This window comes from Camelina sativa, chromosome 17 (genome assembly GCF_030686135.1).
Source record: "Camelina sativa cultivar CO46 ecotype springtype chromosome 17, ASM3068613v1".
NCBI classification, from domain to species: domain Eukaryota; kingdom Viridiplantae; phylum Streptophyta; class Magnoliopsida; order Brassicales; family Brassicaceae; genus Camelina; species Camelina sativa.
This window is the reverse complement of record NC_141896.1, coordinates 5,237,938-5,252,268: the sequence shown is the minus strand read 5'-3', so window position 1 is coordinate 5,252,268 and position 14,331 is coordinate 5,237,938. Positions and strand designations below refer to the sequence as shown.

Genomic DNA, 14,331 nt, shown 5'->3' with positions numbered 1-14,331 from the left:
TTTATTATTGGTTGGTTACCGTGTGTGGGTTGGTTTGTTTAATTAAGTAGTATGGGATACTTAATTATATCTTGTATTTAATTATTAAAAAGAAAAAAAAGAAAAAAAAAGGGGTCGGGTTGTTTCATTTTGGTATCAGAGCCTTTACGGTTCTAGGATGGTTAAATGGATGGTTAGAGCGGTTAGGAATTTAATTGGGTGAATTATTTTCCTCTTTGCTTGATGCATGATGTTGTGTGATGGAATTGATTATGAGTAGTTAGTCAATTTGTTTGCGGTATGGAGTCCTAGTATCATCCTCTTCGAGCCTTCAATGAGATTCCACGGTAAGATGTGTACTCTATGTGCGGTTTTTGAATTGTGTGCTTAGCCTTCTGTTCTGGGTAGTGCAGATGGCTAGAGAGGGTGCTGTGGGTCGCGGTCGTGGTCGTGGGCGTGGTCGTGGTCGTGGTCGGGGACGAGGTCAGGTTCCTGAGGCCAGTGTGAGTGTAGCCCAGAGCATGGCCAGTGAGGAGGTGGCGGAGTCACAGGTTCATCCTAGTGTGTCTGGAGACCAGGCTGGTTTGGGTGACGGCAGGGCGGATGGGCCCGGTGTCGGTCACGGTGTTGCCCCGGGTGTGGGGGTTGCAGCGGGAGGTGCTCCAGGCAGGGAGGATGTCTTGATGGACTTGCTAGCTCAGGTTTTGCAGCGACTTCCAGCAGTTGTGCCGCCAGTGGTTGGTGGGCAGGATCCAGTAGTGCCGCCAGTGGTTGGTGGGCAGGGTCCAGTAGTGCCGCCAGTGGGTGGTGGGCAGGGTCCAGTGGTGCAGCCTGTGGCGGGTTTGCAGGCAGGTGTACAGCCGGGGGCCGAGGTAGTGGATGCACAGTATGTGCGGATGATGGAGCAGCTGCGGCATGTGGGAGCCGGGTATTTCTCAGGAAGTACCGATCCGAGTGTAGCGGATGAGTGGAGAGAGCGGATGGAGGATATTTTCCTTTCGCTTAGGTGTCCCGACCGGTACAGGGTGGATCTGGCAGTGTTTTACTTGTCAGGAGATGCTCGTATGTGGTGGAGGTCGGTGACAGCACGGAGGGTGCAGCGGGGTATGTCTTGGGGAGATTTTGTGGGGGAGTTTAACTCCAAGTATTTTCCTCAGGAGGCTCTTGATCGTATGGAGGCACGGTTCTTGGGTTTGACTCAGGGGGACCGTACAGTGCGGGAACTGGATGCAGAGTTCAGTCGGCTTGTGGGGTATGCAGGCCGGGCTTGGGAGCCAGAGTCGGCTCAGGTGCGGAGGTTCTTGCTGGCTTTGCGAGATGATTTGAGGACACGGTGCAGAGTGAGGAGCTATGCCACGAGGGCGGAGCTGGTTGAGGTTGCAGCTGGGATAGAGGATGACTTGAGGTCACAGTTAGTGGTGGTCAGTCCAGCGGTTCGTTCAGAGGAGACATTGGAGCAGAGCATTCCAAACAAGGATAGGCAGTTGGAGCAAAGGCGTAAAAGGAAGCGGGAAGAGACGACAGTGGCGAACCAAGGTGGCCAGAGAGGTTATGGGAGCGGGAGCATGGATCACGTGTCGGCAAGCGGGGCCAGGGGAGGTGATTCGCAGGAGTACCGTCGAGTGTGTTATCATTGCGGGGAGGAAGGACATATCAGGCCTTTCTGTCCTAAGAGGAGGCAGATGATGGAGGTTGCAGCGCAGCCGAAGGGAGGACCGGGTGTCCATTCCGGCGCTTAGTTTTAGCTTATGTATTCTTTCTTTCATTATGTATTTTCATTTGGAGTTGTAAACGATTATTGCATTTGAGGTTCTAATAAAAGTTGGAGTTCTTTGGTTTTGGGATTTGTGAAAAATCACTGGAAAGGAAATAGCACGGGAGTCTATAAATGGAAAGTTTCCATAAATAGAAGATTGCTATAAATGGAAAGTTTCTAAAAATAGAAGTTTCCAGAAATGGAAAGTGTTGAGGTAGATCTAGTCGGGAGATACTCGTTGACATCGGACTTATTTGCTCAGGATAGTGTGAGCCCAACTCATGTGATACCGATAGCTCAATGGACTTTGTGGCCAGAGAGTGGGAGTGGTATGTTTGCTTCGGATGACGATCTGTGAGCGCGCTTTAGGGTGACGACCTTAGAGCGGGATTTTGAGACTCCCTGGATACCGTAGCTGTGAGCCGTGGCTCGGCAGTGAGCCGGTATGTCTCGAGGGTTGCGACCCGAGAGCGGGGGGAGTGGGCGTGTGAGACTCCCTGGATACCGTAGCTGTGAGCCGTGGCTCGGCAGTGAGCCGGTATGTCTCGAGGGTTGCGACCCGAGAGCGGGGGGAGTGGGCGTGTGAGACTCCCTGGATACCGTAGCTGTAGGCTGTGGCCTGGCAGTGAGCCGGTATGAATCGAAGGTTGCGACCTGAGAGCGGCGTGAGTGTGTGTGTGAGTGACTTCCTGGATGCCGTAGCTTAAGGCGGTTGGCCTGATAGCGAGCCGGCATGATTCGTTGGTTGCGACCACGGACGGGGGAAGCACTGAGTTGTGAGCAAATAGTGTCTTTGATGTGAGTATATTGACTAGAGGGAGACCTCGTGGTTCAGTCGGAGGTGTGCGGGCTGTTGCGACAGTGCACGGGAAACCTTGGCTGACGGTATTTAGTCCGGTCGGGGACGTGCGGGCCGTGTTGACGGTGGCACGGAGGTCTTTGACAGTTGGACGGTTTTGCGGGATTCGAGGACGAATCCTTATTGGTGGGGGAGAATTGTAACATCCGCGAACCAATTTTTGTAAATTTGGTGTGGGTGTCGATCGACACCCTTGGTGGCATCGATCGACACCATGTTTTTCCGGTTTGGTCGGGTTTGATTTAATTGTCGATTGGTTCGGTTTGGTTCAATTAAAATCCCTAAATCGTGTGTAAAAGGGGAAAACGACCCTAGGTCGTGTTATTTTGTTGGTAGTCGCCGCTTTTGAGAGAAAGAGAAAGAGAGAAAAGAGAGAAAACGTTTCTGTGACTTTCTGGGTTTGTTCTTGGGGTTTTTGGAGAGATCTGAGGCTGTAGGAGGGTTAGCTGTTGCTGGAAACGAAGGGGGAGCTTCTGGAGGTGTTGTTTTCCACGTTTCTCAATCCAATCTTCCTGTTCTTGAGGTGAGTGCTTGACCATGGTTGATCTAAGCATGAGATCTCTCTTGTTTGTGTGCTTTCTTTGCTGTTTGTGTTGTTTTGTTGCTTGGGTTCGTTGTTTTTGTGATTCCCAGTGATTTCTGAGGTAATTGGGTGAGTTTGAGACGGATTCGAGATGATTGGGAAGGAGAGTTCGATGTTCGGTTTCGCGCAGATCGTGTCTGCAGAGGAGGCATCGATCGACACTAGGAAGCATCGGTCGACACCATTTGGAGTGGCATCGGTCGACACTGTTTAGCATCGGTCGACACCATTGTTTGTAGCATCGATCGACACCGTGAGGCATCGGTCGACACTGGTCTCAGTCGAGACTTGATTTCCTGGTTTGATGTATTGTTGTGTGTTGTTTGTTTTGCTTAAACTTGAGGGTCTCATATGCTTGTGTGTATAACCCAGTAGATGGGAGGACGGCCTCACTAAGTATTTATGATAATACTTACGCATCTCAATTGTTGTTTGTGGTGTGCAGGTATGTGACGTGGAATCATGGCGATGAGGAGGAGGATGAACTAGGGTCTCGTTTGTGTGTTGTTGGTCTCTGTTATATTGTTTAGGATGGAACCTTGGATAGAGATATGTTAGGTTGCTGGATAGAACGGATAGAAGTGTTATTGTATTGGTTTTGTATTATTGATATGTTTCCGCTGTGCATGTAATTGGATGTTGGTTTATTATTGGTTGGTTACCGTGTGTGGGTTGGTTTGTTTAATTAAGTAGTATGTGATACTTAATTATATCTTGTATTTAATTATTAAAAAGAAAAAAAAAAAAAAAAAGGGTCGGGTTGTTTCAATTATTAATTTATGATATTGATGGGACAATATTTTTACATAGGATTTCTAAAAAATTTATTATCTTATTATTTTATCGAAATGTATCATTTTTTACACTGGCCCAACTGTGGACCGGAAAAATTTATTAATTTATAGCGAGTATTAATTTAAAGAGTATTAATTTATAGAGGTTCTACTGTACCAACTTACCATCACGTTTAATAAAAGTTGATTAGTATATGATTATATCAATAATTGCTTATTTATTAAAGTTAGTTCTAGATTTAACAGTTTTTTTAAAAATAAAAATGATAAATATAAAGATTTTAGTGAAGGGTCAGAAATAAATAAAAAGCCGCAAAAGCTAAAGAAGGAAGAAAATGGCATCAATTTTGAGTGCAGTGGCAACGACTTCAGCCGTCGTAGCCGCCGCGTCTGCGATTCCTATCGCGATCGCTTTCTCTTCTTCTTCTTCTTCATCTACCAACCCCAAATCTCAATCTCTCAATTTCTCCTTCCTCTCCCGATCGTCTCCACGTGGCTTAGGACTTTCACGAAGCTTCGTTAGCTCTCCCATGACGACTGCTCTCACTTCTGATCGTAATCTCCCTCAGGTTTTGGTTAAAAAGCTTTAATCTTTTGAGTTACCCTTTTTCCAATTTTAGATTTTTTTAGCTTTCCTAATTCGTTGATTTTAGTAATTTAAGTAGCTGAGTTTGATTTGCAGGAGGATCGAGTCATGATGCCTCAGCTCCTTGTAAGTCTTTTTCTTTCCTATACAAATCATCTGATTAGTTTCCAAAGCTAGTTTTGGATTGAGCTACTGAGAGCTTATGTTGTGTGAGTCTTAATTGATATGTTGTTGTTGTTCCCCAGACTGAGTTTATGGTGGATATGAAATGCGAGGGTTGTGTTAATGCCGTAAAGAACAAATTAGAAACTGTTGAAGGTTAGTAAATATATAGGACTTTATGTATCGTCTGGTTTGTTTATGATTTGCTCTGTTGCTACTTATCATGGAAATTTGATTTTTTAAAAGGGATTGAAAACGTGGAGGTGGATTTGCCCAACCAAGTTGTGAGGATACTTGGATCTTCTCCTGTTAAGGCTATGTCCCAAGCTCTTGAGCAAACTGGTCGAAAAGCTCGGTTAATTGGACAAGGTGTTCCTCAAGGTTAGATATCTCTCTTCTGCTTTTTTTGTTTTTTTTGGTTGTTAGAATAAGTAAGACATCATTTCTCACCTCGTTGAACATGTTAGGAGTAAACAAGAAAAAAAGTTTACATTGGGACATAGACTTTGAATCACTTTTTGATATACTGCCGCGAGTTTGTTCTATCTGATTCATTAGAAGTATTGGTTTGGGGTATTTACCTATTTGATTACTTGTCATGTCTTTCATTGATGACATCTCAGCATAATGAAGATGTTAGTAGTACACAAATGAATTAAACAAGACAAGAAAATCTACATTGGGACAAAGTTTTGACCTTTGAATCACTCTTTGATACACTGCCGCTACTTTGTTATATTCTGATTCATTAGAAGTATTGGTGTGGGGTATTTACCTATTCCATTATGTGTCCTGTCTTTCATGCATGACTCTTTTTCTCATTCGTTACTTTTACTTGGTGATGTGTTTGGCAGATTTCTTAGTCTCAGCTGCAGTAGCCGAATTCAAGGGCCCTGACATTTTTGGGGTAGTCCGATTTGCACAGGTCAGTATGGAACTTGCAAGAATCGAAGCCAACTTTACTGGTTTGTCTCCCGGAACCCACAGCTGGGCCATCAATGAGTATGGAGATCTCACAAAGGGAGCAGCCAGCACTGGGAACTTGTACAATCCATTTCAAGATCATACTGGCACAGAGGTAGGTCAAGCTCACTCTCTAAAAAAACACAAAAATCTCATCACAATCCTCAAAAAAACTCTAAACCAATTCGGTTTTTGCTTTCCTCTGTCAGGCATTGGGAGACCTGGGAACACTAGAGGCAGACAAAAACGGAGAGGCTTTTTATTCGGGAAAGAAAGAGAAGCTCAAGGTTGCGGATCTTATTGGTCGAGCTGTAGTGGTGTACAAGACCGAGGATAATAAGTCAGGCCCGGGATTGACCGCTGCAGTGATCGCTAGAAGCGCAGGAGTTGGAGAAAACTACAAAAAGCTATGTACTTGTGATGGTACTGTTATATGGGAAGCTACAAACAGCGATTTCGTGACCAGTAAGGTATAATAACTATTAACAAATTGATAAGACAGACAGTTACTATTTGTAGTAGCGATTGAGCACTTGTTTTGTATCAAAACTTGAGGTTTGTATTGAAACAACACGATCTTTTTGTATTGTACCAAATTCTTTGTGTGGTGTGTAATGAAATGTAAGCAAAGAGTGAGAGTAACAGCAGTAGTCTAAGTCAAATTCGTCCAGAAATGATAAGTAGAAATAATTTGTAAAACTACCAATGTTCATCAGGTTTCGTGGTGTAGTTGGTTATCACGTCAGTCTAACACACTGAAGGTCTCCGGTTCGAACCCGGGCGAAGCCATTTGATTCGTTTTTGTAACTTTTGTAAAATATTGACCAAATGTTTTAGATAATGTTTCGTTGTCACGGCCCTATGCAACTAGCTTTAGTTCCACTGTTTTTGGCCCCACTAGAATTGGGTCGCACATGGTAACAAATGGTTCCTACAACAATCTGCCCCACATAATTTATTCTTGTAAACTTAAGAAGTATTATATCATAGAATTTTGAAAACCAAGAACATGTGCTGTGCTATAAAAAATATTATACTCTTATAGTATCATATAATCTTACATGCCAGAGATAATCATCATGTACTATGTTTTTTTTTCCTTTACAAAACCTAAAAAGGTTAAGTTTTTCTTGCTCGTAGTATTTTAGTACTTTTAATTACCATACTTTTTAGTTTTTACTATATAAATAAAAGGATTAGCTAAATTAGTTGATTTGATATCATAAGCATATATATACGTAGACATCCATCAAGGTTTCTTACAAAGTGACGAGCTGTAATCATCAGTCATTGGATTTTGTCTTAAGGCAATCGTAAAAGAAGACAATTTGTTATTTTGGGAATGCAACAGACAGAAAAATGAAAAAGTTTACTGGTCCCTTCTAAGTAAAGATAGCTCTTACCTATCTCACACATTCGCATTTAATATTATATTACCTTGATTATTTGTATATAGTAGATGTGTGTAATGTATGTCTACATAATAAATAGATAATTGTTATTGGGAGTTACATGTACTGATGTACATAGTATATGATATAACCATATAATTTGATATCTTATCACCAGATGTAAAACACTTACGTAGTTACATGCTAAATGAAAATGGGTATGGACCGATGTGATAAAGATAAAATGACTTTATGATAGATGCACATGCACTTTTTAAAATTGGACATACAGTATATAACTTCAGAACATATCGTATAATACCAAAAAGAAAAACAAATCATGATTCATGTGTTGCATCTTTCGGTTTTGGATTCCTTTTCATTGTGGGACAATTTTCTTTCTTTTTCTTTCTGTTTTTGTCAACGAACAGTTTCTCGTTTTGTAATTTATTAAGGCACTTAACAAATTTATTCTCCACCAAGTTATAATTTCTTTCGCATTAAGGATGTTTTAGTAAAGTCCACCGTGTGCAAGTTGTTATTTGCCTTTTTCATATGTTTTAAGAAAAAAAGGAAAAGTGATTTATGTAATTATTAAAGTTATCTTACAAAATTATTATTACCTTGGATATTAGCAATCGCATGCATGATCACAAATAATGATTTTAACCTAGAGAATGCGATAAAGAAAAAATGTTTTTGCAGAAAGTGGCATTTAATTTTGCGAAGAATATTGCATTCTATTGGCCAAGTCTCCTTTTCTGGAATTATATCCTTTTTCACACAATTTAAGAAATAATGATTATTAATTTTAAACACAATATTGTTTTCCTACTAAAAAGTATTATATATTTATAGACCAATGACTATTGAATTTTCTTAATCATCACTTCTTGAAGTTTACAAAATTTAAGATTAATTAATTAAAAATGGTAAAACATCAATTTTTGTGGGACAAGAAAAAATCACATAACATTAATCTTGGTAAGACAGAGAGAGTATTCTTTTACTATAACTGGTATTGAACTTTGAATGGCTAACTAGTAATTAAGATAAACTAGAAGATATCATGTGCACATGACATGCCATATCTGTTAACAGTATAAACTCAATGCGTGATTAATGCTGATGCAAAAGAAAAATCTCGTTATTACTTGACACTTTGACAGATCTGATTTGATTTTGGTATTTGTGATCCACCTTTATTAAAAATGTACTATGGTCAATGAAAATAATTTAAAAATCTAAACATACATATATATTCGACTAAAGAAAAGAAAAAAAAAACTAAATCCTAAATATTAGTATAAACATGTTGACCAAAAAATGATATAAAATCTTAGTATAATTTAGATGAATAATTCAATCTAGAGAAACAGTATGAAACATCCTTATTAGTATGGAACTTTAGTCATTTCATTGTTTTGTTAATGCTTTATCCATTCTGTCAACACCGACGCATTTGTTTTTACATGCTACAATAAAATCCTATTCCATGTTTTACACCATTAGTTTTGATGTAACCATATACATAAGTTATGTAAAATAACATATGACTCATTCCATCTTTGTTACTGATGCTTATATTGGCGTGTTCTAGAATGTACATGTTAGGCTAGTGTACATTCAACAATAATTAATTGCTAAGATTTGTATTAAACGGACAATTATTAAAATACACAAAACTTGAAAAGAGAGGCTAATAATTAGTAATGACTATAGTATAGGGGTTTGTAAATACGTAATTAGGCTGCGTCATAGAGGATTGCTTCCAAATTGGATCTCAAACGTGGACCTACTACCGACACTTCTGACTCATGCTTAGAGCATCTTTACTGGCAGTTACTCTCATGGTTACTCAACCATTTGGGGCCAAAAAACTGAATAAAAAATCTATTTACAATCTATTTAGGAGAGAATCGATTCCCTGGGAAGCATCTGAAGCAACACCATGAGTAACCGTACGTGGCCTATTTTCATTCGTAAATACATAAATATTAAATGAATTTTTTTTTTTCCATTTTCTTTTTCTTTCTTCCCCATTCTCTCTCTTCTCTCTCGATACAAACGGAGTTCTCACGACCAACGACGGCGGAGGGTTGTTGGATTAACCCTAAGATTTGACGCTTCGGTTCTCACCACCAACGACGGCGGAGATTTCTTATGCTGCTACAACGACGGCAGCTCGATCCCGGAGGTCTCCGTATCAAATCCCCGCCACAACACAACCGCCTCCGTCGATGGTGACTGAGACGGAGAAGGTTACAGTCGAGCGTCACTGTGCTGCAAAAGGTAAAGGCTTGAATTGCTTGGTTCCGCCTCCTAAAGGTTACCATCAGCTGGTTCCATGGCCTAAAAGCCGTGACGAGGTAACTCCTTTGTTTGCAATCTCTTGTTAGAGTTTATTGGCTAACTAAAGCTTAATAGCAAAGCTCAAGTGGATTAAGCTTAGAATCAGAATGTAATAAGCCTAAGTAGATTGGATTAAGCTCAATATTCTCTTGTATTGCATTTTGGTTGGAAAATTCTGATCTTGGGATTAGCTTAAGTAGATTAAGTGATGTCGAATTTGGATTTGCAGATTTCTTAAAATAGCTACAATTACAAGTATCTTCAGTTAGAGGTGCCAAGGTTGTTACTGATCCAAGTAATGGGCGATCAAAAGGTTATGGATTTGTTAAATTTGCAGAGGAAAGTGAAAGGAACCGGGCCATGGCTGAAAATGAAATGAATGGTTTGTATTGCTCAACAAGGCGTATTATCAGTATTGTTAAGAACTTAGCCAACGTTGATATCTTCTTCTGTGTTTGCCTTTGACTGGTTTTGTAAAATATATTGGACCGGAGTCGAGAGCATGAAGAGTGCCACTATATTATGTAAGTGATATGACTAGTACCTGAAGAAAGAAGAAAGAGGTTCAAGCGGAAAGTTATGTTGATCGTCAATGTCGCTTCAAGGTTCTTTCTTCATTGTCTTGATTGCCAAGGTGACCTCTAATACTACATTCACACCAAGTTCTTATTAATAACAGAGGCTCTAGAAGCTGAAATAATGATAACAAAGATGTAATCAGCCAGGTGTGTTTGTGCAGGTGGGACAATCGAACTTCAGCATTAACACCGGAGAAAGAGATATTCTACCTAGTGGCGATCCTAACATCGGCAGTGAATGTAGTAACATTAGTGAATGTTTGTATTGCTCAACAAGGTCATGTGAATGTAGTAACATTAGTGATAATCAAATATGACAAAAGTTGGTATCCTTTACATTGTAGATATTTGTTTTGTAGTTTAGGTTGAAATTTGTAGGGTTTTTTTTGTACTTGTATTGCAGGTTCTGTTTTTAAAACTGCAGGTTCTGTTTTTTGTTCTTGAATGTTCTTGATTGTGTTCTCTTAATCTATCCATCATGCAATGCAATATTTGTTTTAATTCACTATTCATCAAGAAAGTTGGCAAAAAAGAAAATTTGATAATTAATAAACACACAAAAAAACAATATATATTTTTTAAATGTTTGAGTAACCTTCTTTGGGGTTCTCTAGTAATAGAGTGATTTTGCTTAAGTTCTTTTAGGATTGCTTTACTTAATTTATGATTATTTATATAATTAATTAATGTGAGAGTAACTATGGTGGATTACTCCACTAATGATGGTCTTAGACTCCGAACACAAGACTTCGAATCTTAAATTTAATTTTTCCTTAGATTTGTTTTTTTTTTTTTCTCTTTATTTTTTTTAAAAAACAAGAAAATTCCCTCCAACTATAAGATCCAACGGCTGATATCACCCAATACCTTTACAGCTAAATCTAAATCTCCACCGTCCGATTCATCTCTCTCTTCTTCTTCTTCTTCCTTCTCCTTTCCTCTCACTCTCAGATCTCAAACCTCACCAGAAAAAGATTAAAACTCACACTTTCTCTCTCTCTCTCTCTCTCTCTATAGAGAAGAGAAACAACAAAACAAACTCATTATTCCCGTTTTACCCTTAAACCCAAAAAAAATAATGGTTGAAGCACAATCATGGACAACGCGGCGGATGAGCAATCCAAGATTCGACGCCGCCGCAACCCCCGCACCAACCATCGTAGACATCCCCGGAACACCTCCACACTCCTCAGCTTCCTCACCTCTCAAACCCTTCTTCCTCTCTTCCCCCACCGTATCTCCGACAATCCTCACGGCGGCTATAATCGCCGCTTGGTTCGGCTCAAACATAGGAGTCCTCCTCTTAAACAAGTACCTCCTCTTCTACTACGGTTTCCGTTACCCTATCTTCCTCACCATGACGCACATGCTCTCCTGCGCCGCTTATAGCTCCGCCGTGATCAACATCGCCGGAATCGTTCCACGTCAGCACATCTTGTCTCGCCGTCAGTTCTTGAAGATCTTATCTTTATCAGCCATCTTTTGTCTCTCCGTCGTGTGCGGCAACACGTCTCTGCGTTACATCCCTGTTTCTTTCAATCAAGCTATCGGAGCCACCACGCCGTTCTTCACCGCCGTGTTCTCTTTTCTTATTACTTGTAAAACAGAGTCCACTGAAGTTTACTTAGCTCTTCTCCCTGTCGTCTCCGGCATCGTTCTTGCTTCTAACTCTGAACCTTCTTTTCATCTCTTTGGTTTCCTTATCTGTGTTGCTTCCACCGCCGGCAGAGCTCTCAAATCCGTCGTCCAGGTAACAAAACTTAATTAACCGTGTAATAATCGGTTCGGTTTAAATGAATTTTCCGGTTTACTACCAATAGAATCCGAAACGGCGTTCCGATTTCGGTTTTATTACAGCACAGCTCTCTTAATTATGTCTGAATTAGGTTTAATTATAACAAATTTGGAAGTAATTTAGGAGTTGGACTGAACTGAGTCAGGTTTAGTTCAGTCTCTGTCTGAATTTGAGTATATAGCGTATATATATATACAGATGATTCAGATTCCAATTCTGGTTTTTTTGATCGGTTTGATTGAATTGCGTATGAATCTAGATTGGATCTCACTTTGATTAGAAGAATTTTATTGGAGTTTGAATCCGGTTATTTAGCGGTTTGGTTAAACCGGATTTTGTGTATTTTTGTTTGTAGGGGATAATTCTGACGTCGGAATCAGAGAAGCTACATTCGATGAATCTTTTGTTATACATGGCTCCAATGGCGGCTTGTATCTTACTACCGTTTACACTATACATAGAAGGAAACGTATTAAGAGTCTTGATCGAAAAGGCCAGGACGGATCCATTGATCATCTTCTTGCTAGCCGGGAATGCGACAGTGGCATACTTAGTGAATTTGACGAATTTCTTGGTGACGAAGCACACAAGTGCACTCACATTACAGGTTTTGGGGAACGGAAAAGCCGCGGTGGCTGCCGGAGTTTCAGTTCTTATATTTAGGAATCCGGTGACGGTGATGGGGATTGCAGGATTTGGTGTCACGATCATGGGAGTGGTTCTCTATAGCGAAGCTAGGAAGAGATCCAAATTGCTTAACCAGAAGTAAAAGAAAAAGTGAGAAGAGAAAAAGATAATTGGATTTTAAACCGGTGAAGTAATTTTTAATTTTTTTTTTTACTTTTTATTTTCTCGGTTTATAGTTTCTTGATTCTTTGGAATTTTCTGCTATTGTTTTTGAACCGGTTTGGTTCGTTTTGAGAGGGGGGTAAAATCAATTTAATTGTAAATGGTTGAGATTGGGTGTGAAACCTATGAAATGGAAAAGAAAAAAAAAGAGGGAATATATATATTTATAACAAAAGTGAAAAAGTAGGGAGCATTAGAAGGAAATAAGATTTTATCTTTATTTTATTTCCTTTTTTTAATTTTTTTTTCTTGTACTGTTATGTTTTATAATTTGTCTTACCAAAATTATCGAAACATAGTGAGGGAAAAAAAGTTACAATAATAAATTTCTTTCCACTTCTGATTTGAGTTCTTCTGTTAGGCGAAATCGCAATTTCATCTCGTTAGTTAAATTTACACATTTTTTTCATTTTCATTTTTTTTTTTAGCAACTTGCCATCTTTTATTGTCAACTTGCTCTTTTTTTTTATGCCAACTTGCTCATTATTTACTTGAGACCTATTTTTATAAATTTTGTATTCTTATAATGATTTGCAATCCTACTATTTTTGATCTAAAAATTAGTTTAGCATTGTTACAAAACATGTTAGATACACAGACAAATTTTATTTTTTACTATAGTTGAGTAATCAAACTCTCTATTCAGCTGAACCAAACGTGACATCCAAAATGTAATCAGTATTAAATAGGGTTCCATAAGATGTTGATATTTTAGCTAATGTAGGTTAATTAGTTTTATCATTTGACTTACTTTTCAAGGTGTGTTTCCAATATAGTTAACATTTTAAGGTGGTAACACAATAACACTTACTTAATAGGTTTAGGTAATATAATTAAAAGAACATTTATATTACATGCTTCATTTCATATGCTGTAAACAAATCCAAGTTGTTGTGGTCTCATTCTCATAATTGCATATAATATAAATCTAACGTGTTGGTTGGAAAACCACATTTTCTTCAAGAATTTATGTTTAAGTTTGTTATTTTCAAATAAATGTGTAAAAAGAAAATAAGAAGAGAGAGAGAGAGACAGAGAGATAATGACAGCTTATGTGAGTTTGTCTTTTGGTCCAATTCATGCGAGGCTATTAATTGATTTATTATCACTTTTGTGGTATTATTTTGTGTTTCAGTGATTCATAGGTTTTTGTTTGGATAAAGGGAAAAGTAAAGCAAACAAGGGACCAAATTCATGGAAAAAATCTCCTAAAAAAAGAAGAAGAAGAAGAATATATGCTATTCTTGCTTCTTCACATATGTTTTGGTTGCTCCACTCTTTCTGTCCCTTTTCCAAATTTCAATCATAGACAATTTACATATATACGATTGTGAAACTTAGCCTACTTATTTGTTTATTTTCCACTGTAAAACCATAACTCGAATATAAACCTAAACATGTGTGTGTACGAGTTGTAGACAAAATACACATATACGTAACGTGGTTATTTGTTGATAGTGGTATTTACTTTTTTGACATCTAATGTTATATTGTTATGTTACTTGTGTAAATGCAAACAAATGTTGTAGGTATTGTTTTAGGTTGTTTACGGCAACGAATTGGCTTTGAATAAAATATACTTCAAAACTGACATAGTAGTCGTGAATCGTTTGATTAGCTTAGATTTTGGTCTATCCGATCAAGATACTTTAATTAAAAACAAAATATGTGAGACTTGAATCCT

The 14,331-nt window shown here is 38.9% G+C and overlaps 2 protein-coding genes, 1 long non-coding RNA gene and 1 other non-coding gene across 4 annotated transcripts; all 4 read left to right on the top strand.

The window, feature by feature from the left end:
* Positions 1-4,200: 4,200 nt before the first annotated feature.
* Positions 4,201-6,324, top strand: LOC104755519 (copper chaperone for superoxide dismutase, chloroplastic/cytosolic). The gene is made up of 6 exons (XM_010477921.2): positions 4,201-4,540; positions 4,654-4,683; positions 4,803-4,875; positions 4,966-5,100; positions 5,574-5,797; positions 5,892-6,324. The coding sequence occupies exons 1-6, from the start codon at positions 4,307-4,309 to the stop codon at positions 6,156-6,158; spliced, it is 963 nt and encodes a 320-aa protein (XP_010476223.1). The 5' UTR covers positions 4,201-4,306; the 3' UTR covers positions 6,159-6,324.
* Positions 6,325-6,397: 73 nt separating this feature from the next.
* Positions 6,398-6,471, top strand: TRNAV-AAC (transfer RNA valine (anticodon AAC)). The gene has a single exon. It is a non-coding gene; the product is annotated as a tRNA-Val (tRNA).
* A 2,680-nt stretch (positions 6,472-9,151) lies between these two features.
* Positions 9,152-10,445, top strand: LOC104770083 (uncharacterized). The gene is made up of 3 exons (XR_764482.3): positions 9,152-9,442; positions 9,655-10,059; positions 10,165-10,445. It is a non-coding gene; the product is annotated as an uncharacterized LOC104770083 (long non-coding RNA).
* A 290-nt stretch (positions 10,446-10,735) lies between these two features.
* On the top strand, positions 10,736-12,822 carry LOC104755518 (putative sugar phosphate/phosphate translocator At1g12500). Its single transcript, XM_010477920.3, has 2 exons — positions 10,736-11,753; positions 12,154-12,822. Exons 1-2 carry the CDS (start codon positions 11,082-11,084, stop codon positions 12,565-12,567), a joined length of 1,086 nt encoding a protein of 361 aa, XP_010476222.1. The 5' UTR covers positions 10,736-11,081; the 3' UTR covers positions 12,568-12,822.
* The last annotated feature ends 1,509 nt before the right edge of the window (positions 12,823-14,331 follow it).